The following is a 19458-nucleotide window of genomic DNA, read 5'->3' as shown; positions in this document are numbered from 1 at the left end:
CTATTAAAGATTTTTTGATAATGTACATTGTGTATGTACATTTTAATACTTTCTACACTACAGACAGTATATAGGATGCATTGTGGTTGACTGGGTGAGTGGGTTGGTGAACTGTCTTGTTTTTATTTTTCTGTGTTGTTTGTTTTTTATTTCTATTTTTTGTTGTTTTTTGTGGCTTGGGTGGATTCTTTCTATTTTTCATTATATTTTATTTATTTGTTTATTTATTTATTCTTTATCTACAGTCATTTGTTTCCAGGAAACATGCACCGTTTTTCACTTTTCTCGTGTTCGTCAGATATAGGATCTGATTTTTGATTGGATGTTACTGGTCATGTGCAGTGTTGGGTGTAATGCGTTACTAAGTAACGCGTTACTGTAATTAAATTACTTTTCCACTGAAAAAGTAGAGTAACTAAATACTTTTCATTTTTAGGTATTTTAAATACAGTTACTTACAATGTACTTGCGTTACATTGTAAAATAATTAAACTCGCTGAATATCATTATTTAATTTCAATAATTTATCTTCTAAACATAAAAGTAAACTCTTCCGCTTTAACATCGCTGTAGTGCAGCTGCACGTCATTTCGCGCCAGTTTGCTGCATAGTCGTATTAGCGGAAGATGTCGGACTCGGCTGAAGCGAGTGGCTGTTTTTTGAAATGGACATATTCCCGTCTCTTCACTTTTCTGAAACAAACAGACAAGAATATTACAGTAATATGTAAAAACTATCGGCCGCTGTTAATAGCACGAGTAATCTACTGAAGCGCCTGACACGAGAGCATAGATGAACACTTCTGAGTGATTCTTGTTCATCATCCATGGATAACACCGCGGCAACTCCTGCTAAGCAGCAAAACCTGATTTTACTTCAGCAGCACAGAAAGCGTCTGAAGGTGACCTTAAAAAATGATTGCAGGCTACATTGTGGAAGAGATGCTACCGCTGCGTACTGTAGAGTCTCCGTCTTTAAAAAAATGTATGTATTATTTAAAGAGTTTAATTTCTGTTGTTTGTCCACTCAAGATTTATAGAGATTTTTAAAAGTATTTAGTTAAATTACTTATTGAGTAATTAAGTTACTTTTCTGACACAGTAATTAGATAAGTATTTTAAATACAATATTGACTAAGTAATTAGTAATTAGTAATTAATTACTTTTTTAAAGTAACTTACCCAACACTGGTCATGTGACCATTCACAAGTGATTTAAGAAGGCACTGCTTGGTGTTTCATTGTATGATAAAGAGCATGTGTGCTTGAAACATCACTGGATGTGATAAATAATGAAACTGGAGTTCTGCAGAGTGGGAATCATGAATTTGTTTTTCTTTGTCTCGTGTTTCTGGCTCTAAACCTTCCCCACAGGATGAGGAGGATGTGCGTAGATTCCTTTTTGTTCTCTGTTGATCTTTCTGCTTTTATATCACAGAGGATGAGATCAGCTTTGCTGGAAATGGTATCTCAATCTTTATTTCTTTCTATCTCTATAATATTTAAACATCTTATTGCTGTACACTGGATACAATTCAATTTCCCACCACAGTAACTATTTTCTTTTAGACTAAGATAAAACTAATACTAAATAAAACTGAATATAAGCTGGGAATTTAATAACATGTGCAGCTGTTATTTGTGTCAGACTTTCATTTGAACTGTTGAACAATGACTCAGATGTTGAGATGTTGATTCTCTCTGTGCTGATATGTAGGAGAGGGTTCTTAAAGGGATGGAGAGCAGGAGCAGTGCTGAAAGACTGCCTCTACAGCTGGAGCAGCATCCCGAGACTCCCTGCAGACCAGCTGTTTTCATACAAAAATAACAAACAAACAAACAAAAAACAATTTTAAGCCATTGAGGTTAAGAATAGAGATAAATGGTAAATGGTAAATGGCCTGCATTTGTATAGCGCTTTACTCAGTCCCTAAGGACCCCAAAGCGCTTTACACTACATTCAGTCATTCACCCATTCACACACACATTCACACCCTGGCAATGGCAAGCTACATTATAGCCACAGCCGCCCTGGGGCGCACTGACAGAGGCGAGGTGCCACCGGGCCCTCTGACCACCAAGAATAGAGATGATATATTATTTTATTTTTTTTAATTTTTAATTTTTAATTTCTTATTTGTTTTTCACTGGAAGGAGAAAGCACTCCCTGGAGAACAGAAACAACATCCAAGGCCTCCCTGAGTTTGAAGCTCAGATGTAACCAGAGGTGGCAAAAGTACAGATATTCTGTTCTTAAGTGAAAGTACGGATACTACTATTAAAAAAAACTTCAGTAAAAGCTGACGTACTCATTCAACGTCTTTACTTGTAAGTAAAAAAGTACAGTCTCTGACATGTCCTCAAAGTAAGAAAATAAAATAAGCTGGTTGGAGAACATTTTTATTTTTGTGGAGAGCTAAATGAACCTTGTGCTATATTAACACAATAATCAAATAAAATCAGTAGATGGGAATGCAAATAAATAAAAAAAATAATTTCCCCTAAGGATCAATAAAGTATTCTGATTCTGATTCTGAAACTGTAATCTAATTTTTAAAATTATATTTATACTCGAACATATGCTTGAATCAGAAGGAAAAGAATGGAAAAATAGCTCTATTTTCTGTTTTATATATTGTAGATGGTGATTTTTTCGGAAAATCTGTAAAATCAGGGGTTAAAGTGGATTCAGCAGGTGGGGAAACCCTCCAATTGGTTGTAATTGCTCAGTGTGAGGAAAAGAGTCATGAGGTGTGTAAGTTTTAAATGAGCAGTCCTTACCTTTAAATCTTCTCTTCTTCCTCTCATTTCCTGTCTTTCTTATCTTTCTCCATCTCTGAGTGAAGTTAGCTCTTTCTTTTCTCTCCCTGTGAAATACAGCAGCTGGAACTTTTTCTGTGACATCCCCTGCGATTAATACATGAACAGATTTCCCTTTCATGTGTCCCTGATTAGGCTTAATTGGTTTGATGTGTGAAGGCTCGCAGTGACAAAATAATAACTCCCCTCAAATGTTAAAGCAAAAGCAACAAGTCTTTTTTGAAAATGTAAGGAACAGAAAGTAAACAGTAAGAAAAAAAAGTAAAGTATGTGGATCAAGCCCTTGCAACTATTATATAAGGATCCGCATAGCCAGCAATAAGTTGGACTCATTTCCGGGTGATGGACTCTGCCAGGGCTGCCCTTTTTTCACCGATTCTGGACAGAGTTTTTATGGACAGAATTTCTAGATGTAGCCAAGTGGCAGAAGGTTTAAGCTTGGGTGATCTCAGAATCTCATCTCTGCTTTTCACACATGATGTGGTTCTGTTGGCTTCATTGGGTGATGGCCTCCAGCTCACACTGGAACGCGCAGCCAACTGCAAAGCGGTGTGAATGAGAATCAGCACCTCCAAAGTAAATAACATTGGGTGAACAAAGAGCTCTGAGCTTCCAAAATTAAATTCTGGTAAAAAAAAAAAAATACCAAGATGATTTGATATTAAAGTGAGGGTTTGGTTTAACTTGTGTTAAGAAATAAGGTCAAAATGTTATTGTTTACTTAATTTAATATCTAATTTAAGACCAGGTCATTTTTTGTGTACTGATACATAAAAAATTACAACTACAAGACAGTATATTTATTTTGTTGTGACTATCTGTGCATGAAGTGTGTTGGACGGACAGTGAATTATTTAGTTGAGTTTGTTTGTTTCAGAGTCAGAGAGCCGTGTCTCTCTACAGTCAGAGGTTTTTGTACGGCGGCTCAATGAGTTTGTATCACTGTGGTGGACTTTTGGTGGAGGAACCAGACTGGATGTTAACTGTAAGTACATTTGACTCATTTATGAAGCTCAAACCTGTGTCATTAAGGTTAATTTCATTTCCTTCTACATAAATACTTCATGTTTCTCATGAATGTAAAATCTAATATTAGTGTAAATTTTGAATTTAGACTAAAATCGTCTTGTGCATTTATTTTTACTGGAAATTAAACTTTTAAACTTTTTTTTTTTTCTTGAAGAAAAGTGGAAAAAGTTTATATATTTTACATGTCCATAAACATTTTGTCTTCAACATTTTGCTGCAAATAATGTGACATCCATTTAAAATTAATGGTTCTAAAGATTTAACATTACCAATGACACATTAACAGTGAGCTGTCTGAGGTTTGCTGAGTTTATGAATTTTAATGTGTGAGTAAGTACAGTTATCTTTATTGTTCCCAAATAGACCAAAGATGAGTCTATGCTTTTTTCTGTTTTATATACTAAATTGTTTATGATGAAATTCTCACATTTTAATTTCTGTTTGTTTTCTAATTGTAAAACTAATAAATGATTCAAAAATAACACACACGAGAACATCAGAAGTCAAAGAAACACTTTAATATTTTTATCATTGGTACTGAAACTCGTCTGTTGCCATGGTTCAGCAGTGAAGCCTTTCTGTTACCATGGTTACCAAGCTCAGAGAGGGAAGTGAAACAGCTGGAGAGCAGTTTCACCCAAACTCCCAGTTTCTCTAACATCTGTTCTCTCTCTCTCTGCAGTGGGTCGAGTCCCCCCCTCCCTGACCGTGCTGGCGCCCTCTAGTGAGGAGCTGCAGCAGGGGAAGGCTACAGTCATGTGTGTGGCCAACAAGGGCTTCCCCTCAGACTGGAGGCTGTCCTGGAAGGTGGATGGAAGAAGCAGCAGTGGAGAGGAGAGCAGGAGCCCCGGGGCGCTGCAGAATGACGGCCACTACAGCTGGAGCAGCACCCTGAGGCTCCCTGCAGACCAGTGGGAGAAGGTGGGCTCTGTGACCTGTGAGGCCACCCAGGGCTCCCACACTCCACTCTCACAGACTCTGATGACAGACCAGTGTTCCCAGTCCTGAGCGGACTCACTGGGACTCTGATACTGGCTTTAGTCTGCAGCTTCTCTCAGTCTGCTCCCTCTGTGTCTGTATTGCTTTGATAGTTTTCATGTTTTCATGCTTGTGGCACTGTTGATGGTTTTAATACTTCAAATAAAAACTGAGGTCTTCAAATAGTGGTTTTCATGTGTTTCCATTCAGCTGCTCTTCTGTCTGATAATCATCCTTCAGGTTCAGCAGTGATGCTTCCATACACTGAAAATCTCTCCTTCAGTAACTTTTACTGAGAGAATCACATGTGCTGTATCACATCAGATTATAAACTTAAAAAAACAATAATATAATCACCACCAGCTGCTTTCTGCTATAAATAGTTTCCAAGTTGTTTGTAGCTGCATCATCTTCCATCATGTGAGCTTTGTGATGATATTTGCTGTTGGGTGTAGCAGAGGCAGCAAAATATGGTGACAGATTATTGTAACCTGCATGTGACCCATGATGAGACCCGTCCTGGTTTTCTTCAAAGTCAAAATTGATAAAATAACCCAAAGAAAAACTAAACTTTCTTTATCAACATAGGAGACACTAAAAAATGTCTCTTTCAGAACATCAGTGCAGGTTAAAAAGTGTAAATGTCAGAATAATTTATGTCACAAAGGTCAAGTTAGGTTAATGTTAAAGACTTGATGAACTAAATTTTCAGATCAAATCATGTGAAATATTTCTGTGACCAAGAATGTAGCTGTAGCTGAGCAAACTACATACATACATACATAGTACTGCAGTTTACTAAAATATTCTCATTTAATAACTACTTCACAGTTTGAATATTTACAGGAGAGTTTCTTCATCACAGATCTGACTCACAGTATATCTGTGTATATCACATGTTCTTCTGTATTAGTTCGTCAGGATGGACACAAGTCTGATGTTTTGAGTCAAACCTATATTAACATTAGTGTTAGAGATTAGTTATGATAGTTAAAGTTGTATTAGCAATTATTTCAGAAAGACTGTGTGTGTGTGTGTGTGTGTGTGTGTGTGTGTGTGTGTGTGTGTGTGTGTCCTCAGTGAACTGTATCAGTCTCTGCAGTATCTTCCAGCTGCAGCAGTCAGTTCAGTTTCTGTTCAGTCGGTCGAGGGAGGTTTTTGTACGACTGTTTTTCACTGTGTGAACACATCCTGACTGTTGATGTAGTGATAACTCTGACAGTAATAAACTGCTGCATCTTCAGCCTGGACTCCACTGATGGTCAGAGTGAAGTCAGAGTTTGATCCACTGCCTGTAAAACGAGCTGGAATCCCTGATTGTCGATAGCTAGCAGAGTAAATGAGCAGTTTAGGAACTCCTCCATCTTTCTGTTGGTACCAGGATAAATAGCTGGAGCCATAAACATTCTGACTGGTCGTACATTTGATGTTCACAGATTCTCCCACAGCAGAGCTCACTGCTCCAGTCTGAGTCAGTGTATATTGTCCTCTGGACTCTGAGGATACAGAGACAAAAACATAAAGCAGCTTCATGGTTTTGTGGGCTTCATTTCAGAGGGACAGATGTTGATAGAGGAGAGGAGTTTGATTCTCTGGACTTTACCTGTGAAGCAGCAGCAGAGGAGAGTCCAGATGAGGACGCAGATCAAAGTCATGTTTTTGATGAGGAGGATTTCTGTGGCTTCTGTTGTGATGAAGGACAGCTGTCAGTCATCCAGTGTTCAACTCTCAGGACTATAAACTCTCCCAGAGCACTGGAGCATGGTGCTGCTGATGCAAAGTGCCTCTCTATGGAAATCATCTGACTCCTTTGCTGTGAGTCAGTTTGCTGCATTGACTTGGAACCAGTTGTCCTCTTAGAGTGAAGGGTCACTGAAAATGTGTTAAAGTTGCTCTAAGAAGTCATCACTATCCCCTAATTACATATTTATATCCTCATTTTTTTGGTCTCTCTTCATTTTTTACAAATATATTAGACAGAGCTCTCTGTCACATCAAATGAGGGAATATGTTTGGGAAAAGTAATTTCCATCCCTTCATTCCTCTTATACCATGAAGACTCTCTAACATCAGCTGTTTTCTCTACATTTATGTCAAATGGAATTTTTTCTGTAAACAAGATTACAAGACAACATCCTCATATGATTCATTTTGAAATTTGTACCACATTAGTTGTTCTTTGGGTTCATTAAATTTCATTTATTCAAATAAAACCGGATAATTGTGAATATATAAACTTTCTCATATTTGTATTTAGTCAGTTATTGATTCAGATTTATTCTGTTCATGATTGAAATTTACATGAAATACACTTTATAGCAGTGAGTAGCTGTAGTACTTGTTTCCTGTAATTCCTTCAATCTCATGTATGATCCAGACTTTAAATGATCTCAGAGAAAAATGTTTCTGTAAGTGTTCCCATATCTGTCATGCTGTATAGTCCTGCCTACATTTAGGGGGAAGAATGAAGAAGTCATCACATAAAACCACATAAACTCCTACCAGGACAAAGACAAGGCAACTGTCTGCTGCTTTTTCTCACATGTTTCTTTGTCTGAAGTTTATATATTAACATGTGTGTACAGCAATGTGAGTGTTGTGAAGCTCTTCATGTTTCTTTAAGAATATTTCAATCATTCTGGACTCTTGAGGATACAAAACAAGTTCATGCTTGATGATAAGAACAACACATTCTAGAGTCTCATAGTTCTGCCTCTAGTTTCCTGTGATGGTAGAGAACATCTCTCTGTATGTTCACGCCTTCAGTGGAAGCAGGGTGGACATTCAGAGGACCAGCATTTAGAGCTGGGCGAGTCTCCTCAAGCCAGACTTCCTGTATTGGGGCCGACTGGTTGAATCTACATTGTAATGCAGCACGAGCGATAAACCGTCATTGCAAGGGGAAAATGCAACTGAAAATAAACTGGATCATAACCTTCATATTGATCAACATTCATGAGGTTCTTTGCACTGACTGTTTAAAGGTTCAATATTAGTGTTTAAAGGGTTTAATATGAGGCTAATCATGTGGATACTTTCAGCTGGACTGTGATCTATAAAGAAATCTTTTTATTTTTATTTTTTAGGACAAAATATAAAACCTTACAGTCAATATGGACAAGAAAAAAAAATGTGTGACACTGTGTCCTGACTGAAAACTGAAAGGTTCGACTGTTTGTGTTTTTGTTATCTGTGTTGTTTGTATCTGTGTGTGTCCGTGTATAAGGTTTGGAAGTTTCGACAGTAAACAATATGTTCAATAATTATTAAACATACAGGAGGAAACTTTAGCTTCTTTATGATTCTGGTTGACACTGAGATTTTCTTTTCCATAAATATAAATATTATAAAAGGACATTTTGAGCATCGTTTTATGTTTTTGTGTTGCTGACTGTGAAGGATTCTGATGCTGATCTTTGTCTTCATGTGTGTGTGTGTGTGTGTGTGTGTGTGTGTTTGTGTGTGTGTGTGTGTGTGTGTGTGTGTCCTCAGTGAACTGTATCAGTCTCTGCAGTATCTTCCAGCTGCAGCAGTCAGTTCAGTTTCTGTTCAGTCTGACTGAGGGAGGTTTTTGTACGACTGTTTTTCACTGTGTGAACACATACTGACTGTTAGGGTAGTGAAAACTCTGACAGTAATAAACTGCTGCATCTTCAGCCTGGACTCCACTGATGGTCAGAGTGAAGTCAGAGTTTGATCCACTGCCTGTAAAACGAGCTGGAATCCCTGATGCTCGATTGCTAGCAAGGTATATGACCAGTTTAGGAACTCCTCCATCTTTCTGTTGGTACCAGTGTAAACGGTTAGAGCTATAAACATTCTGACTGGTCCTACACTTGATGTTCACAGATCCTCCCACAGCAGAGCTCACTGCTCCAGGCTGAGTCACTGTGATCTGTCCTCTGGACTCTGAGGATACAGAGACAAAAACATAAAGCAGCTTCATGGTTTTGTGGGCTTCATTTCAGAGGGACAGATAGAGGAGAGGAGTTTGATTCTCTGGACTTTACCTGTGAAGCAGCAGCAGAGGAGAGTCCAGATGAGGACGCAGATCAAAGTCATGTTTTTGATGAGGAGGATTTCTGTGGCTTCTGTTGTGATGAAGGACAGCTGTCAGTCATCCAGTGTTCAACTCTCAGGACTATAAACTCTCCCAGAGCACTGGAGCATGGTGCTGCTGATGCAAAGTGCCTCTCTATGGAAATGATCTGACTGATGCCAGAAGAGCCTTGGATCAATCGGATGTGTCTAAAAAGAGTTTTCACGGCATATTTGACTCACATGAATCCTTCATGATTTATAGACAGATGAAAAATTAAGTCAAAATTTGCCCGTGCAGTGAGGAGATGTGAAGGCTTTTCTCCTGCAGGAGCATTTTGCTAAAATGATTCAAGACCACTTGTCATTGTCCTGGGTCATTCGACCAAGCAGTTTGAGTTCCCTGTGTTTTTGTCATTTTTTGTATTATGTTAAGTCTACTTGTTTATGTAAAGGATCATTCTTTAATGCCTGGACTGTTCTGTTTAGATTTGGTTATTAGATTTCCCCTTTTGTCGTTGCCCTCTGTGTCTCCCTCTGTGTGTCTGTGTTTATATTGTGGTGTGAGTTCTTGTGCCTTGTTTCTCCTGCTTGTGTTTCATTCCGTCATGTTTATCTATTTTTCCCAGCCCGTCGTGTCTGCTCTCTCCCTCGTGTTCCCTCACTCCCTTTCGTCTGCCTCTTCTCCACTCCCGCATCATGTTTCCTGTTTTATTGTGAAGGTCTTGTGTTTCCATGTTCGTTCTGTCTCGTTATGGTTATTTGCGTTAGCTGGGTTCCTCGTGTGTTCTCACTTCCTTGTTATCCCTCTGTGTATTTAGGTCAGCGTCTCCCTCAGTCCTGTGTTGCGTCCTCCCTCATGGCTGTGTTTCCCTGTGTGCCTCTTTGTGTTTGTAGTTTATACTTTCCCCAGTCTAGTTTTGTTTGGTATTTCCATTCAGCAAATAAAGCTGTTTTTTGATTTTACGTCCTGTTTCTGAGAGTCTGCATTTGAGTCTTTTCCTGCCTGCACAGCCGTTTTTACGACACCACTTATTCTTTGACATAAATCATATAAAGTGTCCTTCAAGTCCTTCAGACTTTAAGACAGTTGAACATCTGTGGGTGAATTTGGATCGATGTGTTAGAGTTAAAAGGGTCCAAATTTGGGAAATATAGCTTGAGAGAAACAACGACACATGGCATATTAGACTATGTCATTATTTATTCACCAAAGACTAATGAACTCACGAGTCTTCAGTTTAATTTAAAACACGTCATGGAATAATTTACTTGATAGAAATGTGAAATATTCGACCCATAACAGAGACACCATTTTATTTTTTCCACAGGCTCTCCACTGTGTGCGACTCGGGCAGCTTATCAGTTGTTGTTGTTTGCCAGTTTTACTGAGTTTTTCTTGTGGATGAGTGTTGTGTTATGTCAGGCGGTTTACTGATAATGAGGTTATTTGTGGTCTTTTATCTCCTTTTGCTTTTGAACACACTGTCTTGGATTTTTTAGAAATTCAAGTCACGACTGACATGTAACATGTTCAAGTGGCTTTATTGTCATTTCAGCCATATACAGTGGTGCAGTACACAGTGAAATGAGACAGCGTTCCTCCAAGACCATTGTGCTACATATGACAGTAAATCAACATAGGACTATAATAAAGTGCAAGTATACAAGAAATACAAAAAACAGAACAGAGTGATACAGACACAAGTCAGTGCAACAGAAAAGTGCAACAATACTTTTCAACAAATCATGCAATTATGAGATAAATGCATAATTATGCATTTATGATGCCATTACGATTTCACACTAAAATCTTTTTGAGCATTTTCTTTCACTGACACTCAAACTTTTAAAACTTTTTTAGAATTTTATCTTCAAAAACAGTTCATAGATGGCACATTTTTGTTTCCATGTTTTAACCTTTTGCCAAAGTATCTGCAAATAATTTGTCATCCATTTAATTTCATCTTTGTTGAAGATTTAAAATTACTATACTGCCATATGGTTACCATTTAACTCTACTCTAAAAGCATGCTGACCGAGGTGGGATCAGTTTATGAGATTTAATTTGTCATTAAGTTATTTTTATTGTTCCCAAATACAGCAAAAATAAGTTGTTGTTTTTTTCCAGTTTTATAAACTAAATTGTTTAAATTTTGAGTTATGATAAAATTCTGAAAAGTTATTTTTTCTGATAGTTTTAATTCTTATTGTAAAACTAATAAATGATTCAAAAATAACACACACGAGAACATCAGAAGTCAAAGAAACGGTTTAGTATTTTTATCTTTGGTACTGAAACTCGTCTGTTGCCATGGTTCAGCAGTGAAGCCTTTCTGTTACCATGGTTACCAAGCTCAGAGAGGGAAGTGAAACAACTGGAGAGCAGTTCCACCCAAAGTCCCAGTTTCTCTATCATCTATTCTCTCTCTCTCTCTCTGCAGTGGGTCGAGTCCCCCCCTCCCTGACCGTGCTGGCGCCCTCTAGTGAGGAGCTACAGCAGGGGAAGGCTACAGTCATGTGTGTGGCCAACAAGGGCTTCCCCTCAGACTGGAGGCTGTCCTGGAAGGTGGATGGAAGAAGCAGCAGTGGAGAGGAGAGCAGGAGCCCCGGGGCGCTGCAGAATGACGGCCACTACAGCTGGAGCAGCACCCTGAGGCTCCCTGCAGACCAGTGGGAGAAGGTGGGCTCTGTGACTTGTGAGGCCACCCAGGGCTCCCACACTCCACTCTCACAGACTCTGATGACAGACCAGTGTTCCCAGTCCTGAGCGGACTCACTGGGACTCTGATACTGGCTTTAGTCTGCAGCTTCTCTCAGTCTGCTCCCTCTGTGTCTGTATTGCTTTGATAGTTTTCATGTTTTCATGCTTGTGGCACTGTTGATGATTTTAATACTTCAAATAAAAACTGAGGTCTTCAAATAGTGGTTTTCATGTGTTTCCATTCAGCTGCTCTTCTGTCTGATAATCATCCTTCAGGTTCAGTAGTGATGCTTCCAAACACTGAAAATCTCATTTGTACTTTATCGCTTCATGTCAGACTCTAAACTTACAAAATTGAGGAAAAAAAAATTAAAAGAAAAAGAAAAAGCAAGAAATAAATAAAACCACATCTGCTGTCTACTAAAAATAGTTTCAAAGTTTTTTGTAGATGCATTGTTGTTCCATTTTTTTCAATAAATACTTAACATTTCAAGAGTTAAAACCCTGAAAATAATCTAATGTTTGATCATTTTGAAAAGGGCTCATGCTGGTTAAGCGATTTATGAAAAACAAAAAAAGCTGAAAAAATATTGCTGTATGAGGATTTAATGCCAGATATTTTGCTTTTACATTTTTGTCCACGAAGGTATCGACAGGGTGCAAAATGCATCAACAGAGTACGGATGATGTAAAAGTAAAAGACACCAGATTTCAAAAAATTCTACCAAAAAGAAGATTTCCTTAAAAAATTCATGTCACAAGCTATAACACAGCCAAAATGATCACCAAATAAAAAAAGTACAAAATATGTCCGAGGAGGGCACGAGGGCTAGGTCAGTATTTTTGTCCATTTCTTGTTGTAGAGCTGAAAGTTCAACATTTTAAATGAATAAAAATGTATCAAATATGTTCTTTGAATTAAGACTGGTGAACACTTTAAAATGTGAACATCTGTTGATCCTGTTACAGTCCCTAAATTTATGGCTCAAAGAATGAGAGGATGAGATGAGATGCCACAAGGCTGCTGCTGTTCTTTTAATAAAGCTTTTAATAAACAGGATGTAGTTCCTCCCAAAAGGACAGACGGAAGCAAAAGGAGGAAGAAAACCATGAAAAGTTCCAACAGGGCAGATTGTTAAACATCAGGTGTAGTAAAAAGGTTGAATGTGTTCTTATGTCCACATCTAATGTGAGTCGAGCTGTTTGGGTCACGTCAGCAGTCGATGAACCAGCTGCTCTTCATAATTTCTCATCCTGAAGCAGTTCTTTGCCCTGCATTTGATTCTGATCATCACATTAAAAATATATTAATAAAGAGATTCAGTGACATAATTAAAGTACATGGTATCATTTGCATGGAGAACTTTACCAAAAACAGGAGCAGAGAGAAAACAGTCTGTATCTCTTGTTGTCTAACAGTGAATTACTATGATCCCATTTTAATAGCTGACAGTAACGCTAACAATAATTTAAAATAGAACATAAAAACTCTTCAAATCAGCTGTGTTAGTGCAAATATTTATAACTGTCAGTATGTATTGCTAAATTAAATTAAGATGTAGTAAAATATAATATAGTGTGTGTACGCACCTAAAACACTTCAGAGACACGTTGCCTGAATGTTTTGCTTTAAAGATGATTACATGATAATCATAAATATTTGTGTTTCTGTAGAACTTAAAGCAGGATGAATTAGTCATTAGTCTTTTGGGTTTGAGAAAATTGTTTCTAACTTTCATAATCCAAAGATAAAATATTTAAATGATTGCTTTCAATTGTTGCTCGTTGATAGGTTTGTAGCTTAAACCTATTCGCTGGAACGTTGAAGACAATGTAATTACACAGCAAAGCAAGACACGAGTAGGCAAAGTTCTTCATGTTTCTCGTGCACGGGAGAGAACCGGTCAAGCGCCGTTCCTTCGCTTGACCCCAGTTGCTCTCGTCCGCTCCCCCGTAACACTGCTCTTTTATTGTGGTTACATGAATATGCATAGGTTCATTAACATATAACATCTTACATAGGTATGCATGTGAACAAAGAATACCCTGTGTGTGTGTGTGTGTGTGTGTGTGTGTGTGTGTGTGTGTGTCTGTGTGTCTGTGTGTGTGAACCCATAAATGACTTCCTAAACTTGCTGGCCTGGAAGTCCAGCAGTTCATCTAACCAAAAGGCACTTATGCTTAACCAGATACAGAGTAGGTGTCCTCCTATACCATAAAACAATAAGACAAGGCACGGCCTCTCCCATGCTCCCAGGATGTGGGTGTGAAAGCCAGAGAGCTCTGGAATGCACACAACGCCTTTTACAGCCTGCCGAAGATCACACATCCTATCACTACACAATCGATTATACACCTCGAAACATATATGGTTAAATATTTCTAAGCATAAATGACAATCAACAATACAAAACCTAACATTCCCCCCTTTTTGGCAGTTATGCTAGAAAAGTACCCAGTTATAAATACCTCATGTCTGACAGTGTCAATGCAACCATTTTTATACTCGGCATATGTCAATGTACACAGTCTGACAAACATATTAGCAGTTATCCAATTTCTCATTGATCCCATTCAATGGTAAACTGCATCCTACAAGTGAACAAATGAATTGTTAATGGTCAAAATAAGAAATTAACATTTTCAAAAACACTCCAGCTTGGTGGTGCTCCTCCGCAAGACATGTAAATCACATGTCCCTCTGCAGAGTGGTTTAAGATCTGCAGGGCGTCACAAATGTCTCTTCCAGTTGTTTCCATCACCGTCCATAGGACCAGAGTCCAAATGTATGTAGAATAGACAGTCAAACATACCAGTTGAGTTTGCCGTTTGTCAACATGGGTCTCAGCTATCTTGAAAGCTGCAGACCTCTTCAGCACTCTAGTTTTATGGCCTCTGCCAACCCCCATCACCTCACTTCAGGCCTCTGTACTGTGGGGGATATTTATGACTCCTCCATTGTCCATCCTCTGCAGGAAAACCCTCTGTGGAAAGGGTGTTGGATCCAGTTATCTTACTGCTGTTATGATCCCAGCAGTCTTCAGTGTGTAATCGTATGCACAGTACAGTGACACAGCATCAGGTGATGTTCATAGGAAACTGCTGTCATCACCACCATCGCTTCTGGTTCCTGTGCTTCTCACAGAATCATGATGCCATCCTCGGACTCCCCCTGCGCTGTCGATGGAGCTTGGCACGCTCCCCTCATCCTTCAGGTGCCCGTCTGTCGTCCACAATCTCCTCTGTTGGCCTCTGGAAAGCCCCCTTGGCACATCTCTCATTCCAACGCAGCTTCGTGGTCCTTGCTGTGGCTCCGAAATCTGATCTCATGATGGGCCCCAAACAGCTCGACCTTTGACCTCAACCACTGCCTGGACTGTCAGCTATGCCTGGAATGGGTTGCTTCTCACTGGGCCTCTGAAGATTTCTCAGGAGATTCCTTTCAGCAATACTCTGACTGCTGCACCTGTACTTCCTTGCTAGGAGGAAAAACCTCTATTTGGAAAGCATGTACCATCATCAAACCACATTCTTTAGTTCAGTGAGCTTCATTTATGGACCATCAAAGCCTCATCTGAACATGGATGCACCACTTTGCATAGGTTTAATACCCGTAAAAGAACTGTTAATCACACAAATCACACAAAAATCATAAAAACATAGTTTAAAAAACATAGAAAACATAGTTTCATGTAATTCATGTAATTCTGGACCCCTCCTCTTGACGCATGGACACTCCCATGAGTCAACTCATCAAACCTAGATTCCTGTCTGAAAGAAAAAGGTTAGCTAGATCACGTCCCAGGCAACATCAGGGTGTCTGCCCCTCTGGAGCAGCACCACCCCGGACCTATAATCCTGCAATATAAGATGTTAGTGTGTTTTGCATATTAAGTTTGTTTAAAACCTGGCTCTGCCAGGAGCCTACACACACACCATCATGGCCTGGAAAACAAGACCTGGAAGTAAAATCAAACTTCACACTTATAAACAATTGTATCATAAGAGTAATAGAGCATGCAGCATCAACAGGACAAGTACCATATGCAGGTTTTCTCAAATCAGCAGACTACAATTATTGGCATAATTTGCCTCAGACATGGATCATCCCATGTACTCAGTTAACATTAATGTAATCTGTGACTTCCCTTAAGCAAAGTCACTCCATGTATTTAACACTAGGAGCTCAGTAGTGGCCAGCTAATGAGCCCCATATTAAACTATTCCACAAACACTGCATCTCTTAGTTGCTTTCTCATGTTGCTTGTCCGTCTCTGCTGAATCCTCTACATGCACTCTTAGAAAAACAAACATTAGCAACACACGTGGACAATCCTGGAGGTCAGGCACAAATTGACAGGGTCCAGAGGTGCTATAAAAAGACCATAAAGTTAGCCATCCATAGCTGTGGAAAGAAGTGACACTAGTTTCAACACAGGGAATGTCTCACATGTTATTCACATCGTCAAAGTAACCTTTAACATTTCCCAACAACACAGTGTAACAGCATCACCAACTCATAACCTGTAAACACAGTTTTCTTCACACATGAACCCAGAAATCCTGTAGTAGAAAGAACATTAACCATTAGTGTGTCCTGCTGTAACTCACATAATCAAACATATGATTAACTCTCTGCTTGTAGAAAAGAAATGCAAATGTTAACGCTGCGCACAAGCCCATGAATAACACACCCCTGACAGATTCATACACACAGAAAGTGGCATTTAAAAGGTTAAATCGTCATGCAACCTCGAATGTTGTTGTCATCTTTCTGCTCCAATAAAGAGAAACACACATAAATTCATCCACCCTTTTGTCAGGCGGGGGTTAACTTCACACAGTGATGTCAGTCAGTCTGTCAGCTTCTGTCCGCTTTTACCAGTCAGTCAATGTTTTTTCCTTTTTTTTCTCTTCCACTCATTCATGCATTCATTCATTCATTCATTCTTTCTTTGCTGTTAGTGGAACCTATCGTCGCCTTTAGCATCCACTCACAGCAAAATGACGTCATTTTAAAAAGAAAAAGAAGAAAATTTCAAAAGAAGAATTTAGACTGGATTACCTTGCTGAATCCTTTTTGACAGGGACTTTCATTTTAATTGTCCCAAATAAGTGACTTTCTCCCGAGCCCATTTTAATTTTTTGGAGAAAGTCAACGGTTTGCAACGGTTTTCTCGACATGTTGTATAGCGCTTTTGTTCCAATCGTGCAGATCTGCTCAAACAGAGATGATCAAACAAAACTTTCAGTGCACTGTGAAAGTAACAAAATAAAAAGGCCTTGTTAAGTCATGACACATGCTCCTCATCTCAGGAGGGTAAATCATACCATTAGCATGATTTATCAAACCATCATACTAATTGGCAGGCTCAACTTCACAACAAAAGAAAAATCATCAGCTAGATAAACTCCAAACCAACCATTAGCCGCACAACACACAACATAACCCTAATGTCTTATTAGCTATGAATTTTAATCCCCAGGACTGTACTTTTTACTCATTTAGGCCACAGATTTTATTTAGTTTTTCTCTTTCCCCGTCATCATAAAATATGTGACATGTTGTCATGCATTTCACAAAAGAAGTTTGTTCTTATGTATTCAGAGTTGTATATCTGGGTGCAGGATTCACTCGCACATCACAACAGGAAACTCAGTGTTTTAGAGTCTCCACTCTAACAAACTCCAACACTTCCCATTCACTCGTGCTAGAATTCAATCACCTTTCCTTAATCTAAGAACAATCAACTAATTTGCATATCAGCTATTAACCCACTAAGTTGACAGGACAACAGAAATGCATGTTCAAAATATTATCACAAAAATAGAATTTCCCCCATACAGTAAATTACTTGTGCTGCATCAATCAGGCAGAAAGCATCTCCCAATTTACTATATTAACAACTAAATTTATTGTCTGATCACTGGTTGGTCAAACCAGAATCTTTTTTCCCACAAAAATTAAACTGTTGTCCTGTAACCCAGAGAGTTAACTGTCAGCATTGGATAAATTCAGCATTTGATAACAAGTGTCTGTTAAATTGACACTATTTTAACACTGATGAGAGATAACAAGCTGAGATTCTTTGCATGTGTTGTTCGTGTTATTAGGCAGGTTTAATCAATGTCTGTGGAGTTGCATCTCCAGCAGGGCATGTTCTTAAAGCTGCCTTTCCTACACACTTCTCTGCTATTAATTGATCATTTTTAACTAACGTGCTATGAGTCCACTGGTCTTTGCATCACACGAGGTGACTTGGACAAGATGATAAACAGACTCACATGCTCAAGATGCTGCCTAATCTTCATGAGCTCTCTTGTGTTTGTGTTAGTAGGGTTAATGCATGTTCTGCTTGTGTGTGTGATTTTGTATATGTTCCTTTTTGCAGTGTTTCAGATCCCTTCACAATTCTCCACTTAAACAGTCACTATTATTTTCCCCAGGTTTGCTAACCCAAATTTTGATTTCCCACATTAAACAACAGCACTCTCTGTGTTCTTACCTCCTCCCACTCCGTTGTTCTCTCCCACTTCAACAGTCCAACAGCCGGCAGTTCTTCTTCAGCTTTGTCCTGTATTCTTCACTGTCTCTTTTTGCCATTTTCTCCAAAGGTGGCAAATGTCAACTTCCAACAGTCTCCTCAGTTCTCCTCAAACGTTCTTTTCACAAGCACAGTGAAGTTGCAGCTTGTTGGAAACACAGTGCCATTCATCAGTCAGTCAGGATGATGGGTTTGTTTTTCTTCTCCGATGCTGTTTGTCCACACTGCTGCTGCTTGCTGGGTCTCTTTGCTCAGGACTTTGCTGCTGTCTCTTTATCTGCCATGTTATTGCTCTTTGGAACTGCATTCCTTGTCTTCAGGGAGGAGTGAGAGCTCGCTTGTGAGGATGAGGAACACACGATGCTGTAAATAAGTTAGCCAGAAACTCTTCCTGAACGTTTCCAATGATCTTAAACTATAACTTTATTCCGACTGCTGCATGTGGAAAATCGATTCAGGTCTGCTTTTCACCTGAAAGTGACAAAACTAAGACTTTGTCATTATTATCATCACTGCTTAACCAACACACATCTCTCTCTGTTGTTTGAACTCTCCTTTCTTAAAAGCAGAAAATGAGATTGTAGTTGTTCTTGGCTAATAAACACAAAACCTTTTTCCTATAATTATTTTTCATCTACAATGTAAATTTTGCCTCTTTTTTACTGTTAGAAGATTATTGAACATGTATGTGATCAGCTCTATGAAATGTATTCCTTAATTCATCATTAAGCACATGTCTATATGACTTTTCACCTAGTAACTTGTGTGATGAACTTATGCAGATACTAACCGCATCCTGTCGTTCTGAACATTTAGATGTAGAGAAGACCAAGCTCAGCTCTTTTACGAGAACATACAGATGTAGAAAAGGGAAAAACCCGCTGCCTTGAGTGATGTTATCTTTGTACACACACACACACACACACACACACACACATACATACAAAACAATCTTGTATAAATAAAGGTCGCAGACAGTCGTGGGGCGCAGATCCTGTATTTCATGACTGCCCCTCGCGAGCGAAAGAACTGCAGTGTTTGTGTTTTCTAAACTCAGGAGTCTTGGCTAAAGAAAGAACGGCAGGGTGATTTAAAGAAATCCCCTGTCATTTAAATTGGTCCTTCGAGCCTAGAGATGGAAAAAGCAGACACGTTTCTGTGACTCCAATAAGGTCTGACTTCTGCATCCTGACGCCGTGGGTAAACCAGCACCGAAGTCTGTCGACAGCCCTCTCTAGGTAGAGGTGAGAGTCCTGGGCGTAAATTCGCATCCAGGCCGGTCCTGGTCCACGACGCTGGGATCCAGATGACCTGAACAACCAGCAAAAGACGACTGAGGGTGAGA

At 39.0% G+C, this 19458-nt stretch overlaps 4 gene segments (V, D, J or C); 2 read left to right on the top strand and 2 right to left on the bottom strand.

Moving 5' to 3' along the window:
• The window catches only part of LOC102076541 (Ig kappa chain V-V region MOPC 21-like), an 811057-nt gene that overhangs the window by 248512 nt on the left and 543087 nt on the right, over window positions 1–19458 (top strand).
• LOC102076925 (Ig kappa-b4 chain C region-like) overlaps window positions 1–19458 on the top strand; it is a 489463-nt gene that overhangs the window by 12207 nt on the left and 457798 nt on the right.
• On the bottom strand, window positions 5958–6481 carry LOC112843405 (Ig kappa chain V region K-25-like). The segment is given in 2 exon segments: window positions 5958–6322; window positions 6430–6481. Coding segments are annotated over 2 exon segments (375 nt in total).
• LOC109196599 (Ig kappa chain V region 3381-like) lies at window positions 8398–8895 on the bottom strand. The segment is given in 2 exon segments: window positions 8398–8735; window positions 8837–8895. Coding segments are annotated over 2 exon segments (375 nt in total).

Source organism: Oreochromis niloticus, linkage group LG22 (assembly GCF_001858045.2).
Source record: "Oreochromis niloticus isolate F11D_XX linkage group LG22, O_niloticus_UMD_NMBU, whole genome shotgun sequence".
In the NCBI taxonomy this organism is placed as follows: Eukaryota; Metazoa; Chordata; class Actinopteri; order Cichliformes; family Cichlidae; genus Oreochromis; species Oreochromis niloticus.
This window is presented reverse-complemented; position numbering and strand designations above follow the sequence as displayed.